Consider the following 19,534-nt stretch of genomic DNA (forward strand, 5'->3'; position numbering starts at 1 on the left):
GGGTGAATAGACGCTGTGCGCAGGGCAGAGTTTGGGGGAAGCTTGGCACTCCCCAAGTGTGACAAATTGGAGGCGTGTCACAAGGATGCGTCCCCTGCCCGGCTTTTCGGGAGCGCGCATGTGCATTCATCGCTCGCAGGGACTCTCTGTTGGCACCATCGGCGCCCTGCCCACAGTCTAGCAGGATCATTAGACATGATGGTATAAGTGAGGAAGTGAAGCCAAGAGGGCGCTGCTCTGGAGAACTTGCAGTCTATAGTGAAGGGTCAGACATACAAGGATGACAGAGGGGAGAGACATTGTGCAAGGAACAACACAGCCACCATACGCACGATACTGATGAAATACATGGCCAGATTAATATATGTATACTGTACTAAAACATTACCTTTTAGTTAGATAGTACTCAAACATTTTTACAGGACAACGTGATGGGTCAGCTATGTTTTCAATCTGTTCAAATACTGGCTCATCATCCTCATGTTTTCTTTTTCCAGATGTAATTTTATCTAGGCGAAACATGCAATTGTTAGCAGTCTGTACTACAGAACCTAATATGCCCAGTAATGCTTCAAATGTAAAAACGCAGTGAGATAATCATACCTTCATTGTCACTCGCACACAATGAGGAGACCTGGTATTGGAGGCAAGCTTTGTTTTCTTTAGTTATGGGGTTATTTTTCCAGTGTTTTAGGACGGTGCCAAATGAAAGCCTTAAGTGCTGATCTACGGTCCTCAAATTAAAATACTTTGTATTGAAGTAGAATAATGTAAATAGGAGGGTCATGGGTGATTGTGTTCCAAGCTGATTTGCTTGCCACAAATGGTCTTCTTCAATACGGGAGAATATGGAGCCTGAAAGCCAGAATGGGAGAGATTGAGCAGTGAGAGACTTTATTTAAATCGGATACGTATAAGAATTATAATAATAGTTGCAACTCAATCGCTGTATCAAAATAAAACAAAATGACCTTTCAAAAGAGTGGCATATGGAACGTGGGGGGTGAATTCCAAGCTAAAGCTTTTTTAAACAGTCTGGTAAAAATCGCCTGAGACTCTCACCCTTTACAAAGTTAACATTACATAGTAAAAACTATTTGTGTTTGTATTATATCCTGCATCTTAAACCGGTCACATTCCATAGACTTTATAACCTAATCAGTGTAGCAGAAACACTGACAGGCAGACCATCAAATGCCAGGTGGCATAATGTCCGGCTGGGCTGACTCAACATTTGCTTTATAGCTGTACTGTACTAATGGCATTGGTGGGGATGCCGTTAATATCCCTATGATTGGGCTCCTGGCGCCGGAATCCTAATCACCAAGAGAACACCGGCACCGAAATCCCGACATGACTGGGGAAGCTGCCATCCCGATCGTAAGGAGACCGGGAGAAGGTAAGTATCAGCCTCGGGGGTTGGGTTAGGTTCAGACATCCCAGGGGGATTTAGGGTTAGGCTGCAGACAGGGGGGGTTAGGTTCAGGCACCACCGGGGGCAGGGTTAGGTTCAGGCACTAAGGGGGGAGAATTAGGTTGAGGCACTTACAGGGAGGGTTAGGGTGCGTGGTAGGGAGGGCTGGTATGAGGGCACAAAAAAGGAGGGTTAGGGGGTAAATAGGACAGAGGAACAGTACTCACCGGTCCCCTGTCAGGATTCGAACTTTCAGGATGCCGCTGTCAGTGTACTGACAACAGGCATCTCCTGTCGGTATTTCATACCGATTCCCATTGGTGACCCCATCATTGCATAGGTTAGGATGGTAATGGATTGCTATCACAGATTGCAGCCTGACCTAAGCATTCATGGGGGCATGTAGATCACTAGTTTGATCATCTGCTGCCTAATAAAGTTACATGTATCAATGAAACGCTACAAGGGTACAGGTCACCTGTTTGACATGAAACGTGTGCAGGACCGGTCACAGGATGTACCCCGGATGGGTAAATGCATCACTCACTTGCTTCCACCTTCTCAATTTCTGTGCTTACATTATACATCCCTGTATCTTATATATAAAATTCATTAGTCTGTTTGTTTTGCATTTGGATACCCCTGCATCGACTGGGATGAAAACAAGCAAACGCGAGGTGGTCCAATTGGATCCTGGCCAGGTTTTAGCAGGATTAGGGTCCGAGACGGACCTCCCATTGGTGTACGCTGAGCAGAACTTTCACCCGGGTAGCCTATTCTGAGCCTTCCACTGGATGGATTTGGACAGCATTGCATAATTTGGATGAAAACTTCACAGAGTGGTAACATTGAATCCCAGAAGACATACTAGGGGGTTGAGGTCCTGGTCGGACCTCCCGTTGGGTGTATGCTGGGCAGAACTTTAACTCGGGGAGCCTATTCTGAGCCTTCCACTGGATGGATTTGGACAGCATTGCATAATTTGGATGAAAACTTCACAGAGTGGTAACATTGAATCCCAGAAGACATACTAGGGGGTTGAGGTCCTGGTCGGACCTCCCGTTGGGTGTATGCTGGGCAGAACTTTAACTCGGGGAGCCTATTCTGGGGCTTCCACTGGATGGATTTGGATGAAAACTTCATAGAGGGGTGGCAATTGGTCTGGGATGCCCAATTTAGAGGTCGGACCTCACAGCGGAGTGTGCCTGGCAGAACTTTGACCCGAGGAGCCTGTTCTGGGCCTTCCACTGGATGGATTTGGACGACATCACATAATAAAACTTAACTTTAACCTTGGGTAACCCTACACAGTGACTGTGTGCTAAGTGCACACAGTCACTGCGAAGGGACTTTCCAAACTCCCTGTATAAAGATGAATAATTTTTCAATACCAAGCACTAGGTGACAGATCCACACGTATAGGTAGAAAGACATCTCTACATAGTAAAATTGGTCTTCTGTAGTCATAAAGTGAAGTCTACGTTTACAATAAGCAGTGGATGGATGGTAATGGTTGGTCAGGTGTGATGGGAAAGGGCATATCATTTGACAATTGGTACTGTAGCACTCTACCTCTATATTTACAATGATAGACTATGAGGCCATGGAATATAGAGGAAGATGGTTAAAGGACTGGTGCATGTATCTGCCTGCATATTAGTCATTGCTAGGACAATGTCACAAATGTAAAGTGCAGGGGTGATAATTTGCAGCACTGGCTCATCTATACTAACCACAGTGGCACCTTTTCACCTTGCCAACACTGTATTGGTAATAAGTGTACCATAAATGTACAACATGGGAGAGTCAGGGGTGTATTAACACCCGAGGTGGCCCTTGTCCTACTTGTGTGGGGAATTCCAGTTTTCATACTTAAAGATGTTATTCCCAAATCACCAACAATACACATGAGTAGCATACGGAATGTGGTAAACAGCCTTGGTACCGTCATTGTAAGGGGGAGATGTATCAAACCTTGGAGAGAGAAAAAGGGGTGATTCAATTCAGCGCAATACAAATCAGTGCGACCAAACACCCAGCTTAAGGCGTGGTATCCCGCATTCTCTGACTTAAGTGGATCTCCTTCCAGGGGGTATTCAGAGAGATAAGGTACCCACCAATCAGCTTCTGTCATTTTTCAAACACAGACTGTAACATGACAGTAATAAGCGGATTGGCTGGTACAATCTCTCTCTCCAAGGTTTGACATCTCCCCCTAAGCCTCCAACTGCACTGTAGATAACACAACGGCCAATGCGTTGTTTCTCAAGATATTTGTTAAAAGTTGTAGGTTCTGTGTACAAGATGTAATGTCGAACAATACTAACATGACACGGTCCTATACCTTATATTCCACTTAGGATAAAGCAGAATTTAAGATTTTAGTTAGCAAATTATCCCCCTAAAAGCTAAATAATCAAGGCCATTAAGAGACAAGTAAAGAAGAGAGTTACAGAATCTCAGCACTGTGAAGCAGCAATGCTAACAGTACATCTGTGAGACCCAGTCATAAGCCAATATATAGATCTCCTGTATAAATGTAGTAGTAAATTTTCCTGTGATGTTGGACAGGACTAGAGCAGGATGCTGGGAACTGCACGAGTTTAACTAACAGAAATTGTAACCTTGTTACAGAAATACATTACATTGTCCCAATTATACTTCTACACAAAATCACCCCTACCAATAAAAACCCCAAAAAATTTAATTAAAAAAAAAAAAAAAAAAAAGACTTACCATCAGGAAGAATACTGGGTTGCCAGCTCCTAAGGATATTATTGAATGCCTGTCCAAACTCCTGATAGTCCAGATCATTAAATATATTATCCGTCCTTTTGCTACCAGACAAGAACTATGGAAATCAATATAAGTATATTATAAACCAAACACATATAACTTAAAAAAAAAAAAAAAAGACTGCCATTCCATTTTATTTTTTTTTGTACTTGCTTCATTACTAACTTTTTGTGCTTATGTTAAAAGAAAATGATTAGGTTAGTGAATACTTACCTTTGACGACCGGGATTTCCTCCTCTGCCGGGATTAGAACAGCCGGCCCTGCGGCCGGTGGTAAATCGTATGTATTCAGTCTAAAGCAGGGGTTATTTTCTTATATAGTTTTAAATAAATTGGTTCACTCAATTTGCTTTGGTAAAATATTAAATGACACCAAAACATTTGAAACATTAGATAGCTACTTTAAAAAGACTTAAAAAATCGCCATTTGAATATAGGAGGTTTGAAAGATGTTTCAGGGAAAAAAAAAAAAAAATCAACATTCTTTAAACAAACTGAAAGCCTTTATATGTAAACGTTAATACATTAAAGTGCACATCCACTAGGCCAGGGGTGGCCAACCAGTCGGAGGCAAAGAGCCAAAAAATATATGTAGTCAAGTGAAAGAGCCGATAGCATGCAAAAATGGGGCGTGGCCTAGCTGTCACAAGGCCTCGCCCCATTTTTGTGCACACGTCTTTGGTATGACATTTACAGGAGCATGACCTTGTGTCACAGCCCTGTTTCTAGTCACGCTGGGGGCGAGCCCAGCACATTGAAAGTACACATTTTACATAATCTTCCCAATATACATTTTTCACTGTTGAAGGGAAAGAAAAAGCCAGAGCAATACAGAAAACATTGAAATAGCCACATTCACATAAAATACACAGAAACAAGCCAGATCCACATAAAATACATTGAGAATGCCAGTGCCCATTATGCTGTGCCCTCTGTAGTTGTGCCCCATTTGCAGTGCCCTCCTGTAGTTATGCCCATTAAGCAATGCCCCCGTTAGTTGTGGCCCTTACGCAATGCCCATTATGCAATGCCCCCCTGTTGTGCCCATTAAGCAATGCCCCATGTAGTTGTGACCCTTAAGCAATGCCCCTGTAGCTGTGTCCATTAAGCAATGCCTCCTGTAGCTGTGCCCATTAAGCAATGCCCCCAGTAGTTGTGCCCATTAAGCAATGCCCCCTGTAGTTTTGGCCCTTAAGCAATGCACCTGTAGCTGTGCCCATTAAGCAATGCCTCCTGTAGCTGTGCCCATTAAGCAATGCCTCCAGTAGTTGTGGCCCTTAAGCAATGCCCCTGTAGCTGTGCCCATTAAGTAATGCCTCCAGCAGTTGTGTCGCTTCTGCATTGTCCCTTGTAGCTGTGCCCATTAAGCAATGCCCCCTCTAGCTGTGCCCCTCCTGCAATATCCCTGTAGTGGTGCCCCAGCACTAGCTCCCCCCCCCCCCTCCCCGCCCACACCCCGATGATGCTGGCACCGCTCCACTATGATGCTGGCACCGCTCCACGCCGTCAGGGCTCCAGAGTCCCGCTGTCGCTGCTACTTCTGCTGGATACAGCAGACGCGCGGGCTCCTCACATCTCGGTTGACGTCACCCGCACACTGCATTACTGGGAACGCTGGCCTCTGAAGCGATCAGAGGCTTCTTTATTCTCTGATCGCTTCAGAGACCAGTAATCTCAGTAATAATGGGGTCTGCCGAGACGCGAGCCGCATTAGAAGCTCAAAAGAGCCTCATACTGCTCGATAGCCGCGGGTTGGCCACCCCTGCACTAGGCGATTTTAATGAGCTATTAACCGATTAAGACATCATAATCGTTCAATTGCACATTAATCGTGCACTATAATGTCGGAAACTACCAGTGATGCAAGCTCCCGCTGGTCGTGTTCCGGGATGATGGAGGGTGCCTGCACTGAACGACAACTCGTGCAGTGTAGGCACTACAGGGGATGGGGAACGACTGTACGATTACAATTTTGTAATCGTACTGTCGTTACCCCATCGCTTAGTCGATGTGCACCTCTAGTTTACAAAGGATATAGTATAAGGCAAATATTTAAAAGGTGTACGCTTTTGCTGCGATAATATTGAGGCTGCTATTTTATATTTTAGGCGAACTGTTTTGATAGCATCGCCTGAAAACATCTCAAATTGTGGGTACTGATATCTTCCACGGTCACTCCACACTCACCTCCTGTATCCCGAGACAGAGATAATAGATACTATCTGGAGCATAGCTCTCCCCATTCGGCCTTCGCACCTCTTTGACAAAATGTGATAGCCAATAGCTGAGCCTTTTAGTCGTGTGCTGTAGAATCTCCTCTTTTAACCTTACTGACTTACCTAAAAATCACAAAATAAAGTGGATTAAAGAGGTTAATAATTTTAAAATATATAGGTAGATATACACAAATATAGCAAACAAAACTTCATTGAGGATGTCCGTACATCCATTCAGCTTCTCGGCCTGTGGTCCCCCAGTTTATCAAATTGACCACATATTTTTACCCAGGACTATAACCTGTATCTTAATGCTTTGTGGCCTGAAATGTTAAAAGCGCATACACAGATGTGCCCACATACATCTATCCTACGTGCGCTACAAGTCGCGCCACACAACGCGGGAGCTCCGTGTGACTTGGCAGTGCCAAGCATCTTTTTGTGCAACTTTTTATCTTCAAATGCGTCTTCTTCTCATATGCGAATAGATAGGACAAGCAGCTTCTGCTGATTAAAATGATATGCAGCATGCCAATGTTCTCTGTGCGACTGCGGGTGTATCTGCATGCTAACCACGTTACAGTTACAGCCGAGGACACTAACTTAGCGTTTCGCATGCAAATGCACCAGCACTGGCTCACAGGACATAGGCATGCCGCATATCATTTTAATCAGCAGAATCTTCTTGTGCTATCTATACACATTGTTGTGCGAATAAGACACATTTGAAGGTAAAAGTCGCAAAAAAGACGCTCAACGCTACAGAGTCACGCCACAGCATAGCAAGACTAGAAGGGCTGTTTAACGCGCAAGGATGCTAGGTGTATGAGGACCCACCTGTAACCAAATAAATATGAGCTCTTACCGGGATTGAAGTGATTAACCTCTGCTAGGTGAAATTACATAGTATTAATGATTCCACCACCCACTATAGCTACTCACAGGAAATCCCTGTAAGCATGATGTACAGTGTGCATCTAAAGTGTCTTGCGGGGAGGGCGCAGTGATAAATTACCAATTTTATTTATTTTTGAGAAACAAAAAAATAAACATGAATTACATGTTAAAATGACATTCAAGGATCAAAACATCAGGTCAGATCTAGCAAGGCAGCAATTAGAGCGCGTAAAATGCACACTTACTTTCTCCAAGGTCACCTGCTGCTTGTGGGTCTGGGTGAGCCGTATGTGTTTTCGCCCAGTGCTTCCAAGCATTGATGCCATAGGAATACTTCAGGGGAAAGATGCACTCAGCGCTCTCATTGGGAGACTGGTAGTCAGAAAGCGCCTTCCTCTTCATTCCCTTTAAAGATTTACACACAAACATGTCAGGTAAAGGGAACAACAATGTATTCTACAAGACATGCATATCGCACAACACAAAATAATATAACTCAAGAGTATAATGCAAAATTGTTTTAGAATAAACAAACTATTATATAAAGCTGGAAGGCATGTGCCGAATAGCTCTGCCCCTTACAGCTCTCACTGGCAGCTGCATGCTAGAAAGGGCCACATTTCTCCCATGAGCCACTGCTGTACCATGCACAGTACGGTTCCCTGAGACCTGGGCGTGTGGCGACCCCCAACTCACAGAGAAGAGAAATTAGGGGAGGAACACAGATAGAGATCTGAGAGGAAGGGGAGGGTGACCAATCAAAGATGGTGGGAGGGAAAAAAGGAGAAAAATAGGGATACTATAATGACAGGGAATTATAGGCCTAATAGCAAGCAGTTGCCAGTTAATGTAAATTGTAATACTTATCTACACAGAACTTGTTATTCTTAAACACATATGTACTATAATATTTGTATGCGTTACCTCTGCTTTTTTGTTTGTGTTAGTTAAAGTACTGTGTTAATAACTGCACTGATAGCACTTCCTCAATGTCATGTTTGCTACATGTCAAATGTGCTCCTGTAAAAGAATTACTTCCCCACGGAAAAAAATAATCAAAAAAACATTTTTATTAACTTAACATCTAAAGTTTATTCCTGTGTAATATTTCTACAATGGTAATATTGTGCTGGTGACTTATATAACCCAGAAATATAAACTGGAGAAAGCACTGTCCCATTGATCAGACAATTTCCAACAAGGCAGAATTCATATGCATAGGTCTAACATGGGACAGACAGGATGGCCTCTGGGGTACATGAATCCCCGAGAGGCGCTGACTCTTGTCCTTGGTATTACAATTCTTGGGTATTGAGGATTAATCAAGGCAATTAAAGTATGATTTACTTATCACCAGAATAATTTGTAGTTGGAGAACATAACCACCCGATACCTGGATCAAGTCAGACAGTAAAAATACCTTTTTAAAAGGCTTGGGTCTGGGCTGCTCTTCATACTCATCTCCAAATACAGGAGGCAAAAGAAACTCGCTTTCTGTATCAAGTTCTTCAGCAGCTGCAATGGGAAGAATTTAATTAGATATTAGTTGGCAGTTTCACGATTAACCTCCAATGTAAACGGACAAGTGTGACACCAACCCAAAAAATATAATGCCTACTACTATTACAGAATATTGTCATTTCTACATATTTAGTAGTGTGAAACAGGACATGAAACTACACGAACATCCTTAGTCTACCAATGTTCTGTTGCTACAGCAACCATGATAGTTATCAAACCTCCTAAAAGGGACAGGTAGAGAAGTTTTCCATAGCAACCAATCAGCTTGTAGCTAACATTTATCTAGATTATATAAAATGATCAGGTAGAATCTGATTGGTTGTTGCATGTAAATTCTCCCTTTGTCCTCTTAGTTCTGATGCATGTCACAAATCAGATCTAATGCTGTGATTTGTAGCTACTCACACACATTACTGTCATGTTTATAAATAATATTCTATACTGTTCTGTATCAATGCACTGGATTACTTGGGAACATTTGACAACCATATAAAAAGCTATTGTTTTTATGTCGATTTGAGGAAATTCAAGACAAATTGAACTCTAGTGCTGGCCGAAAGCATGACAAGGACTGAACTTCCATAATATTGAAACACAGGTACTATTAAGGTTTTACCTGGCTTCCTTCGTTATGCCACAAGCAACACTACACACAATTTATGCTTATTTACTTGGTTAATTTAGGTCTGCACAGCTAGCGGTAAATGGCCAGAGGCAATTGCAAACTTTATTGTGTTGCTCTAAATTTAAAAGATGCCTCCATAATCTATAACAGAAGACAATATTCAAACCCGTATTGATCCTAGCTTGCTGTATTTTGTGACGTATATATGTAGGGTTTGCTATATAATTTATTTAATCAGAGACACATGAATAATGGTGGGTACAAACTATACAGATATATCTGCAGATCGAGTGATCTGCAGATATATCTGTAGATGATGATTGTTCGTACACACTGAACCACCATCATCTGTGTCTGCTTGCAGGACCTGGCGTCCATGGGGCGTGTCCCGTCCCCTTGCTCGCGGCTGCCGCGCTGTGTGTATGGACGGTCTGCTGTCCGCTCGTACACATCTGCCAATGGACAAATAAGTCAGTGCGCTATATACCGCTCCTTCTCAGATGTTCTTGTGGAACAACAAGTCCCAGAGTGGATTGCTAAAATGATGAATCAGTCTCACAAGTTCAATTGAGTAGCACCATTGGTCCACTTGCACAGAAACCAGATTTAGGTCGGCGTCTTCCCAATCTAAAATAACCAAACTGGACTGATACTTGGTAGTTATTAATCAGGATTGATGTTTTGTTGAGTTAGAGAACTCGTCATCAAGTTTTACAATCATCTTCTAAACTACTTGATTATAGCTTTTGTATTGCCTTGTTATAAGTGACAAATCTATAGTATAATAAATATTTTGGAATCTATCTGATTAGCAAAAAACAGGATTTTGGTACTTACCGATAAATCCCTTTCTCCGATTCCACAGGGGACACTGGAGTTCAAGACAGTGGGGTATAGACGGTGGTAGAGTAGAGCCTGGCACTTTAAAAAAAATCTAGAAGTGTGACTGGCTCCTCCCCCTCTATGCCCCATCAGCCCCAGTTTAAGAACTGAGCCCGAGAGGAGACGGAGGACAACAGGAAAACAAGGAGAAGGAGAAGACCACAGAACGAAACAAGACCGACTGAAGGAGAACAGAGGAAACCACTGCAGGGAATTATGCAGTCACACAACCATAGAAGGAACCAAACAACTGGCAGGTACGCAGCGCTGGGCGGGCGTCCAGTGTCCCCTGTGGAATCGGAGAAAGGGATTTATCGGTAAGTACCAAAATCCTGTTTTCTCCTTCATCCACTAGGGGACACTGGAGTTCAAGACAGTGGGGACGTCCCAAAGCCAACCTCCTGGGTGGGAAGCGCGGAGAACATGCCGACCCTTTGGCCAACAGAAACAGGGACCGCCAAGAACCAGAGGTTCAATGGAAGGCAAGAGCGGAGGATCAAGTGTAGTGAGCCAGGAGACAATCAGAACTCCAAGCGGAACAGACACAGAACTTCCACAACTTACAGCGTAAATAGAATGGAATAAGTGGCTAGCGAGAAAACACCCTCAGGTGAGAAGCATCAGAACCCTGTAAACTCAGCTGAAAACAGACGAAACCAGACTATTGGGAGCAGAGAGCTCCAACCAGAATCCATATGAGAAGAGCAGTAACCTGAGAACAAAATTCGAGAAAACCGTACCAGATTCGGAAACAGGAAACTGCAGCTGTCGCAGATAGCAGAATACCAGCACTGTTGGACATAATCATATAGATACAAGTATAACGATACCAATCTACAGAAACAGTGCTGATCCTGTCCACAGACTCCTAACAAAGAGATTTGCAGGGAGGTAAAAGTCAAGGCCGAACAGTCACCATCAACCATTCTGGAGGTCCAACTACTACAATGTTGTAAACCAGCAGAAGGAAAAGACCATGAGTGGAGATCACACTGGGGACGAAGCAGAGGCAGCATCTAGAGGATTGAGATTACAATACCTTCAGAGGGTCAGACAGCAGAACCCCACTCCGAAAACAGAGTAGAAAACAGCGACTGAACACCTGCAGCTGAAAAGAAAATCACAGCCATAAACTCCAAAACAACAGACAATTCCCAACATGATAGAAGTGCGTAGACAGTACCAACTGCTGGCCTGAACATATTCTGAAACACACAGGATACCCTAGCAGTTAAAGAGCACGTATGCAACAGCCACCCAGGGAGAGCTACCAATATAGGGAAGCATTCCATACAGCAAGGCTAGAGCACTAGGACAACCCTGAAAGTACCAGTCAGGTACCAGTCAACAGATTCTAGTAGAATAGTGTCACTAATCTCAATGTTAAAACTATGCACCAGGGAAGCTCTAAAATGTAGAGCCAACTGATTAACAGAGCGGATGGCTGCTAGGACCACCACTAGGGTGCATAAGGGAGAATAACGGCTATGCCATGTCAGGTTGGGCATTAGTGGGGTAAGCCCGCTTACCTATGAGCGTCCAAAAGCCCTCTGGACGCTATGTAGAATGTCACTGACCTTTTCCATCTCACAGCAACCTGCCCCATCAGGTATAGGGAGTAGCTTCAGTGGGCTAAGACCCTATGCTCTACAGCACGGACTTCAGCCTGGAGATGTTGAGGTAGAAAAAACTGTATAAACTAGCAAAATGTTAGTGGAGACAAGAAGGTTGTACAACAGTACTCTGCACCTGAGCTGGTTATATTAGGGATGTGTATCCATATAGAAACTTTTCATAAAACAGAAAACGGTCTGCTCGTGTAAGTATCAGTACATTAACACTTATAAAGGTGAAGTGTGTATTACGCCCAAAAATCTAATACAATCCAGGCCTGACCCTGCCTATATCAGCGGGTGGCCCTAGGTCTTCATTTAATTTAACAAATGAAGCCCTGAGGATGGAATAGAACCTGGATGCTCTATGTACAGATAGAGTGTACCTAGGGGCCCTTTAGACACTCATGTATTAAAATGTGTGACAAGACAATAATATGGAGTACCGGAATCTATACGGAGAAGGGTACCTGTACATAGACAGAGTGCGTTCGTTATCCCCAGAAAAGAAGGGATATATCTGTAGTGATAACCCCCATAGGGTTAAAAACCAGGTTTTTCCAATTATTAGAAAATATTCATACAAGGAATGGGAATATATCAGTATATATACACACATACACACAGACAACATAGTTGCATGAGAAGGCAATCTCTTTGAAAGGAAGAGTAGTGCCTACACAGCAAGTTTACTTGTCAGACTCCTGCACGGGGAGATCAGCATGCCATATCTATACATGTCCTGCCTCAGGAGATCAGCATGCTACATATATATATATATATATACATACATATATATATATATATATATATATACATACATACGCACACACATACATATATTATACACACATATACATACATAACACAAATATCCCGCCTTCTTAGTGTCTTATAAGTTTGCTACCAAGTGCAAAGTTGAAAATAATTATAGATCACCCTAAAAGGGGGCGTCATAGATAGGGACTGACAAGAACAGAACTATAACCCCAGGAGGATTAAAGTACATATGATTAAATAATCACCAGTTATTTATATGGTGACAAGTTGGCCACTCACATTTGGAGTAAACCAGAGTGCCACAGGGAGAGTATACAAACTCCACACTGATGTGGGAAAGGTGGGAACCGAACCCACAACCTCCGCGCTGGGAGGCGGGAACGCCAACCACCACACCATCTGAGCTACTATATATATATATATATATATATATATATATATACACATATGTACATACAAGAAGGCCCCAGTTATGTATAGGGTTCATAACAGAAGCAATGCCTTAGGGAATTGCGACTATCATTATGTAAGCTGCAGAACTTGACTCTAGTCTATAGAGCCACCATTAATATATATATATATATGGATAAAGCTGACAGCTATTGGTAATCCCAGGCGGCTTCCCATCCGTGGAATATAGGTATATACCCACATACAAAACCTTAGGGACAGATGGTGTAAAGCGGAGTTATTGTATTAACTACCGCATCAGGAGAGACCAGCCTCCAATCGCAAACCTCTCTTATAAAATATGCTATGTACCAGACATAAAACTGATAACAGATCCTACCTCTACCTTTATGGTAAGGATAAGAAGCGATAGATATTTATCTCCAAACATGCATACCTACATACAAGATTAGTAGGTGACGATAATAATTTGAAAATAGAACATGAGCAATAGTAGAGCTATGGAAGGAATTGAGCCACAAGACAAAATTCACTCCAGACATGTATATATTTTAAAGCAGGGCTTAGTATAAAATACAAATACATACATGTGGCTTACCTCCACGCAGGGGAACTGCTCATGTGCCGCCTGTGGTCGTCATTCTGCTACGGCATAGGAAGCAGGATATTTTAGCAGCGTGCTATCCCAGACTATCCTGGGACCCTTCTGTTACTGGTTACTTACTTTAAAAGCGGGAATCAAAAAGACAACCTCCATGCTGTGAGGCAGCAATGCCAACCCCCACACCGGCAGTAACTAACTTCCTCTTGTATGTGCTGCTGAATGGAGCACCTAAAATATAATCTATATAGATGCACATATGCATACCTTCTAAGGTAAACACAGAAGGCTGGTGAGAACTAGAAGTTTTTTAAAAACCAGCCTATAAGTTAGTATATGTGCTGCCACATATATGCATGGGAAGAGTACTGCCCCTCTATAAGGTGAACCATAACCTGGGTATGGGACGCAATAATCTGCTAACCCTTGGTTAAGGGTATGCTATAACCATAAATTCTGGCAGCAGCACCAGAACAGTGACTAAGGTGAGCCAATGTAAAACAATGTTCATTTAGGCAGGGTAGCTAGTGCACCCTGAGGTAGCCTTCACAAGCAATTAGATTAAGCTATGCAACCTTTGTATAGAACCAAGGGGAAGCCTGACAGGGGGTAATACCAGTCATTTACTTTCATAACCGCATAATGCGGTGTTAAGCAAAAAGGGTATTGGGCTAGTTCCCATACTGCTAGCAACCAGCTATCTACTATAGCTAGCACTACTCCTGTCAAACAGTGACAGGCATCCCCTACCTTTTGCGCTTCAGCATTCCCAGCGTAGGAGGGGGAGGGTGGCGCGTAGGAGACCCACGCTAATAATCCCTGCTGTTAGGGCAGCCCGAAAGAGGGAAAACAGGAGGCGGCTGCTGGAGTGTGGGAGGAAACCGGAGTACCCGTAGGAAACCCACGCAAGTACAGGGAGAATATACAAACTCCACACAGTTAGGGCCGTAGCGGGAACTGAACCCATAACCTCAGTGCTGTGAGGCAGTAACGCTAACCATTACACTTAATGTGCTTTCCCTCATGCAGGTGGCTGTCTGCACAGCACTCCGACTGGGTGCCTCTTCGCGGGGGAACTAATGCAGAGAATGTCTGCGCTGCTGCGCTAACAGGAAAACACCCCCAAAAGCAGGCTGCTACACGTTAGTGGAGGAAGCCATGCCGCCGCTGAAGTACTAAGTGCCCGTCCGGGGGCTGTGGGATGACACCGCTCCGTCTGTCAGCCCAGCCACTAAAAAGCATAGGGTCGCGGCGTCTCCTCCTTTGTATATTAGAGGAGAGCTGCTGGTTAGTTATAACATTAAAGCCCTTTTGCTATAGAGCTAATCTATCTGCTGAAGCGAGCACTGGTAGAACCACGCTGCTCTCAGATGAGGGAGAGCACGGGCCAGACTATAGATGGCGCCGCTAACATGCATGACGCGCCCTTTCCATAATACCGGCTTTTATATATATGCGCGCCAAGGACCGCGCTGCTTGTCAGCGCTGCACTGCCTCCTGTAGAGGGACTCGTCTGGCTTCCGAAGCCGGCACCTTACACTGCTTGTGCAGATGGCGGGACCTCGCCTGTCAGCGCTGTACTGTTTAATGAGCAGCAGTGCGGCGTCTATCATTACTGTGTGATCTACTCACCCAGCATTACAACTCCTATATAGAGGAGGGAGGAGCAGGTGTCCTCAGTGACCGCCGCGGCATCACCGCGCTTTTGATGTTGCAGGGGCCGCGCTCCATCCCCTCCTTCAATTAAGAGGGTGATGGCTAGGAATAAGCCAGAGACCCTGACGCTGACTGTTGAGTGCAGCGGCGGGTCTCGTCAGCAGCTCCGACACCACCACGTGGCAGGTTGGAAGGAGCTGTGTATGACAAGCGCGCAGCACGCGCTGTCCCTAAGCCCAGCGTTTTGGCCCACCGCTCCAGCTAGTCAGGAGTGGTGGGATATACTTACAAACTGCTGCGGCCGGGTTGCTGGGCTGGGGGGCAAATGAGGAAACCCGGACACGAACCGGTTTCAGTTGTGTCGGGTCCTCATGGAGTCTGATGACTCTGTTTAAAGTCCCCCCTCAGGGTCACCGGACACAGGCTGCAGTAGCCGTGTGGTGCCCTCCCGGCGGCTCCCACGTAGCAGGCAGACTGCCACAGTAAACAGTCTGCCTGTCCTCAATGCTTTAAATAAAAAGCTCTAAAAAAATAAAATAAAATAAATTATACTCAAAAAAGGCTGGAGACAGCCTGATGTGCTTCCGGCTCTCTCGGGCACATTCTAAAAACTGGGGCTGATGGGGCATAGAGGGGGAGGAGCCAGTCACACTTCTAGATTTTTTTTAAAGTGCCAGGCACTACTCTACCACCGTCTATACCCCACTGTCTTGAACTCCAGTGTCCCCTAGTGGATGAAGGAGAAATGAATTTATCCTTGCTTGGTGGGCAGCGCGCGCTCCACTTGCTTGTATTATGCCTGCTAAATTTCTGAGGGTTAGCATCACATTTTGGTAGCAGCAGTTTGCCTGCAGTGAACATCTGATCCATACATCGCCTCATATTCACCATTAATAGCACGGGACTCTGCATCACAAAGTTCTGGACAAGCTGAGGAAACATTGTTGCATCAGCAACCACTGTAGGACAAGTGTGTCAAGCTTATCCAAAGCCTACTTGAGACGTACACAGGGTGAGTATATCTCCCATTGATTTTCTCCCCATTAATGTACATTACATATTTTTCTCTTCCCTTCACAACTGCAGGTTGAGGAGGACTATTTACAACACTACCAAGACAGCGCCAAGACTAATTCTCTGCACCGCATATGTCCCTGATTAAAGGGATATTTATATATATATATATATATATATATATATATATATATATATATATATATATATATATATATGAAAAACAATCTATGGATACAGCGCCTAAAATAAACAATGGTTGATCTATCAATTTATTAAGAATACATCAATCCTCTACCATAAATATGAGCAACCTAGGCCCTGCAAATAAAGGGCATCAGCCTAAAGTTAATAAACGTGAGCTAAAGGTGTTTAGTTAACATAAAATTGGAAAAAATAAAGTGATTGACAGAAAGGCGACCAGTCTGCTACAAAGTGCTAGTGCATATAATAACTATAACAGTGGTATTACAAGAATATATATACAAAGTGCAACAGTGATAAGATCTAAAAAATATATTTATTCTATGACAATAAAAGACAACGTAAAAAATCACATAGTAAAAGTGCAAAAGTACATGATATGGAAGTTTTGAGGAAATAAAGACAAATAGATAAAAATAAAAATATGTAAAGACAATAAATCAAGTCAAAGTTCATTGGCTAAGAGGCTGCTACTCCCTGGGAGTAGCAGCCTCTTAGCCCATGAGAACTTTGACTCCTTTTACTCAAGATAAGCTGATATCCTCCTTTTTATCCATTTATTGTCTTTACATATTTTTACCTATTTGCATTTATTTCCTCAAAACTTCCATATCATGTACTTTTGCATATTTACTATGATTTTTTACCTTGACTTTTATTGTCATAGAATAAATATTTTTTTTAGATCCTATCACTGTTGAACTTTGTATATAAATTCTTGTTAAACCACTGTTATAGTTATTATATGCACTAGCACTCTGTAGCAAACTGGTCGCCTTTCTGTCGATCACTTTATTTTTATATATGTATAAGTTAGATTTGAAGGCAGTTATTTACAATGATCTTTTCCCTCACTTGAGTCATTACAGGGTCTTATAACTTTTATTATAATGATGGGACAATTAATCAGGACTTTGTAGCCATTCCGCCACTACTCATTAACGAGGAAGACCTTCATTATAGGCTGTATAAAGTGAATAGAACATGGCCAGCTTCACATACCAAGGACTTGTGCTGTGCCACAAATGATGTCTAATGCTAGCCCATACTTCCAGTGTAATTTAGCCTATGCTGTAACCAATAGAAGCGCAGGAGGACTGGCGACAAGCCACAGTGCAGTGCACCCAATGTTCCTTGCATGATTAATAGAGATACAAGAAAATTACATTGCTAATATAAATTTACCTCTGGGGAAATCAATTTCAATATCCAGCTCCGGCTCATACGGTATATCTAGCAAACCTGCTGGACTCTCTTCTGCACTGCAGTTTTTATCTTCCTCCATTTGTAAACTCTCTTCATCTGCAAAATAAAAAGGGCAGTCTAAAATTAGTCAACCAAGTATTCATGGAATGGCCCTTCGAGAGGGGAAGATGATCAATGCCACTTACCGGCAATAGTGTTGCATACTGTATTCTCCTCAGCTGCTGGTTCTGTCGTGTCTAGCACACCAGGTACAGGAAGGGAAGGACTTTCTTTTATTAAATTATCCTCCTTTACTACCTCTGCTAGGTCATTTTCCTCATTTAATTCTCCTTTTAATGAGGACTCTTCTTTTATTCTTTCTTCGTCCTCTATAACGTTTACCAATTCTTCCCCTGACCTCCTTCCTTCCTCTAATACTTTGCTGTCCATGTGATCATCATCTTCCTCGACTTTCTCTTCCTCCATTTCTCTTTTCAGAAGCATGGATTCCTCAAATAATTCCTCTTTTGGTAGTGTCATTTTTAAACCATCATCATCAGCTTCTGCCTTTAATTCCACATCTTCTTTTAACGAGTCATCCTCACAAAAAACATCTTTCAAGTCTTTTATTTTGTCCAAATCAGATGGCACAAAAACTGGAACTGGAACCTGGGATAAATAACTAATATTAGAGGACTAAATAACGATACAGAAGGTCAAATTAAATCACGGGTCATTATTCAGGAATAAAAGGAGTTTTGTACCTCTATTGTGGAACACTGGAACCATGGGGTATAAAGGGCACTTTAAGTATCTGCCAAAAATATTAACTACTCCCAATCTATGAGGAATTGCCTGCTAGGGATTTGTTTTTATTCAGTGAGAGACAAAACAAAGTGTCCCCATAAAGGGAATTCGAGAAAAGGATACAATGCATGTTTGCAAAAATTCAATTTTCCCCCTCCAAATCTCTGAATCCACTGGGACACTCTGGAACCATAAGGTTATCTGTAGGCTGCCCCAACAGCAGGGTACACTCTGAATTTGCTGTGAATTTTTGAATGCAAAACTATTGAACAGTAAAACTTTTTGACTGTACTAGCAGAGGATCAACCTTCCCTTTGGGCAAAATGCAGTCATCCATTATGCAAAGGTCTTGGGCCCCAATAATATGGACCTGCAAATCCAGGAACTGAAATGACCCATGGCGGCCTAAGGTCAGAATCACAACATCCCAATTTAAGTGAAATCTGGACAATAATTGCTGAAAGGAGGGTTCAGGTTTAAGAAAAAGCCTTGTTCAGCCGAGATGCCATCATATCAACATCTGGCTGAACCCTGACCCTTCGAAATACTAAGAGGCTAAAGAGCTCAATCTGCTTTACCGGTTTTCATCCCTGGTATGAATATTGCTGAGACTGTTTGAACATTTTGTTTAGACCAACGTATATCCTAGTGGTTTCCATCATCGCCAGGGAGCTCTTGATGACTCCCCTATAAGTAGATATATGCCACTAACCTGGCGTTGTCTGACTGAATCTTTATGGCCTTTCATTGTAGTTGTTGCGGTCATCTGAGCAGAGCATGCAATACTGCTCCCCATTATAGTACATTGATGGTAATCTTGAATTCTTCAAGACCAAACTCACTGGAGATAACAATGAAGAGCAACAGCATACCCTGAAGGGTCACATTTGTCCAATTTCAAATGGCGAAGGA

General features: G+C 43.1%; 1 protein-coding gene across 1 annotated transcript in view; it reads right to left on the reverse strand.

Moving 5' to 3' along the window:
- ZMYM2 (zinc finger MYM-type containing 2) overlaps window positions 1–19,534 on the reverse strand; it is a 77,328-nt gene that overhangs the window by 6,192 nt on the left and 51,602 nt on the right. Inside the window, exons 15-22 of the mRNA XM_088458546.1 lie at window positions 18,022–18,484; window positions 17,816–17,932; window positions 8,744–8,838; window positions 7,569–7,728; window positions 6,398–6,549; window positions 4,151–4,265; window positions 604–855; window positions 389–509 (exon numbers count right to left, since the gene is read on the reverse strand). Coding sequence (XP_088314672.1) covers window positions 389–509; window positions 604–855; window positions 4,151–4,265; window positions 6,398–6,549; window positions 7,569–7,728; window positions 8,744–8,838; window positions 17,816–17,932; window positions 18,022–18,484 — 1,475 coding nt within the window. The remainder of the gene's footprint in view (window positions 1–388; window positions 510–603; window positions 856–4,150; window positions 4,266–6,397; window positions 6,550–7,568; window positions 7,729–8,743; window positions 8,839–17,815; window positions 17,933–18,021; window positions 18,485–19,534) is intronic.

Source organism: Taudactylus pleione, unplaced genomic scaffold, assembly GCF_031769625.1.
Source record: "Taudactylus pleione unplaced genomic scaffold, aTauple2 ptg000842l, whole genome shotgun sequence".
Lineage (NCBI taxonomy): Eukaryota > Metazoa > Chordata > Amphibia > Anura > Myobatrachidae > Taudactylus > Taudactylus pleione.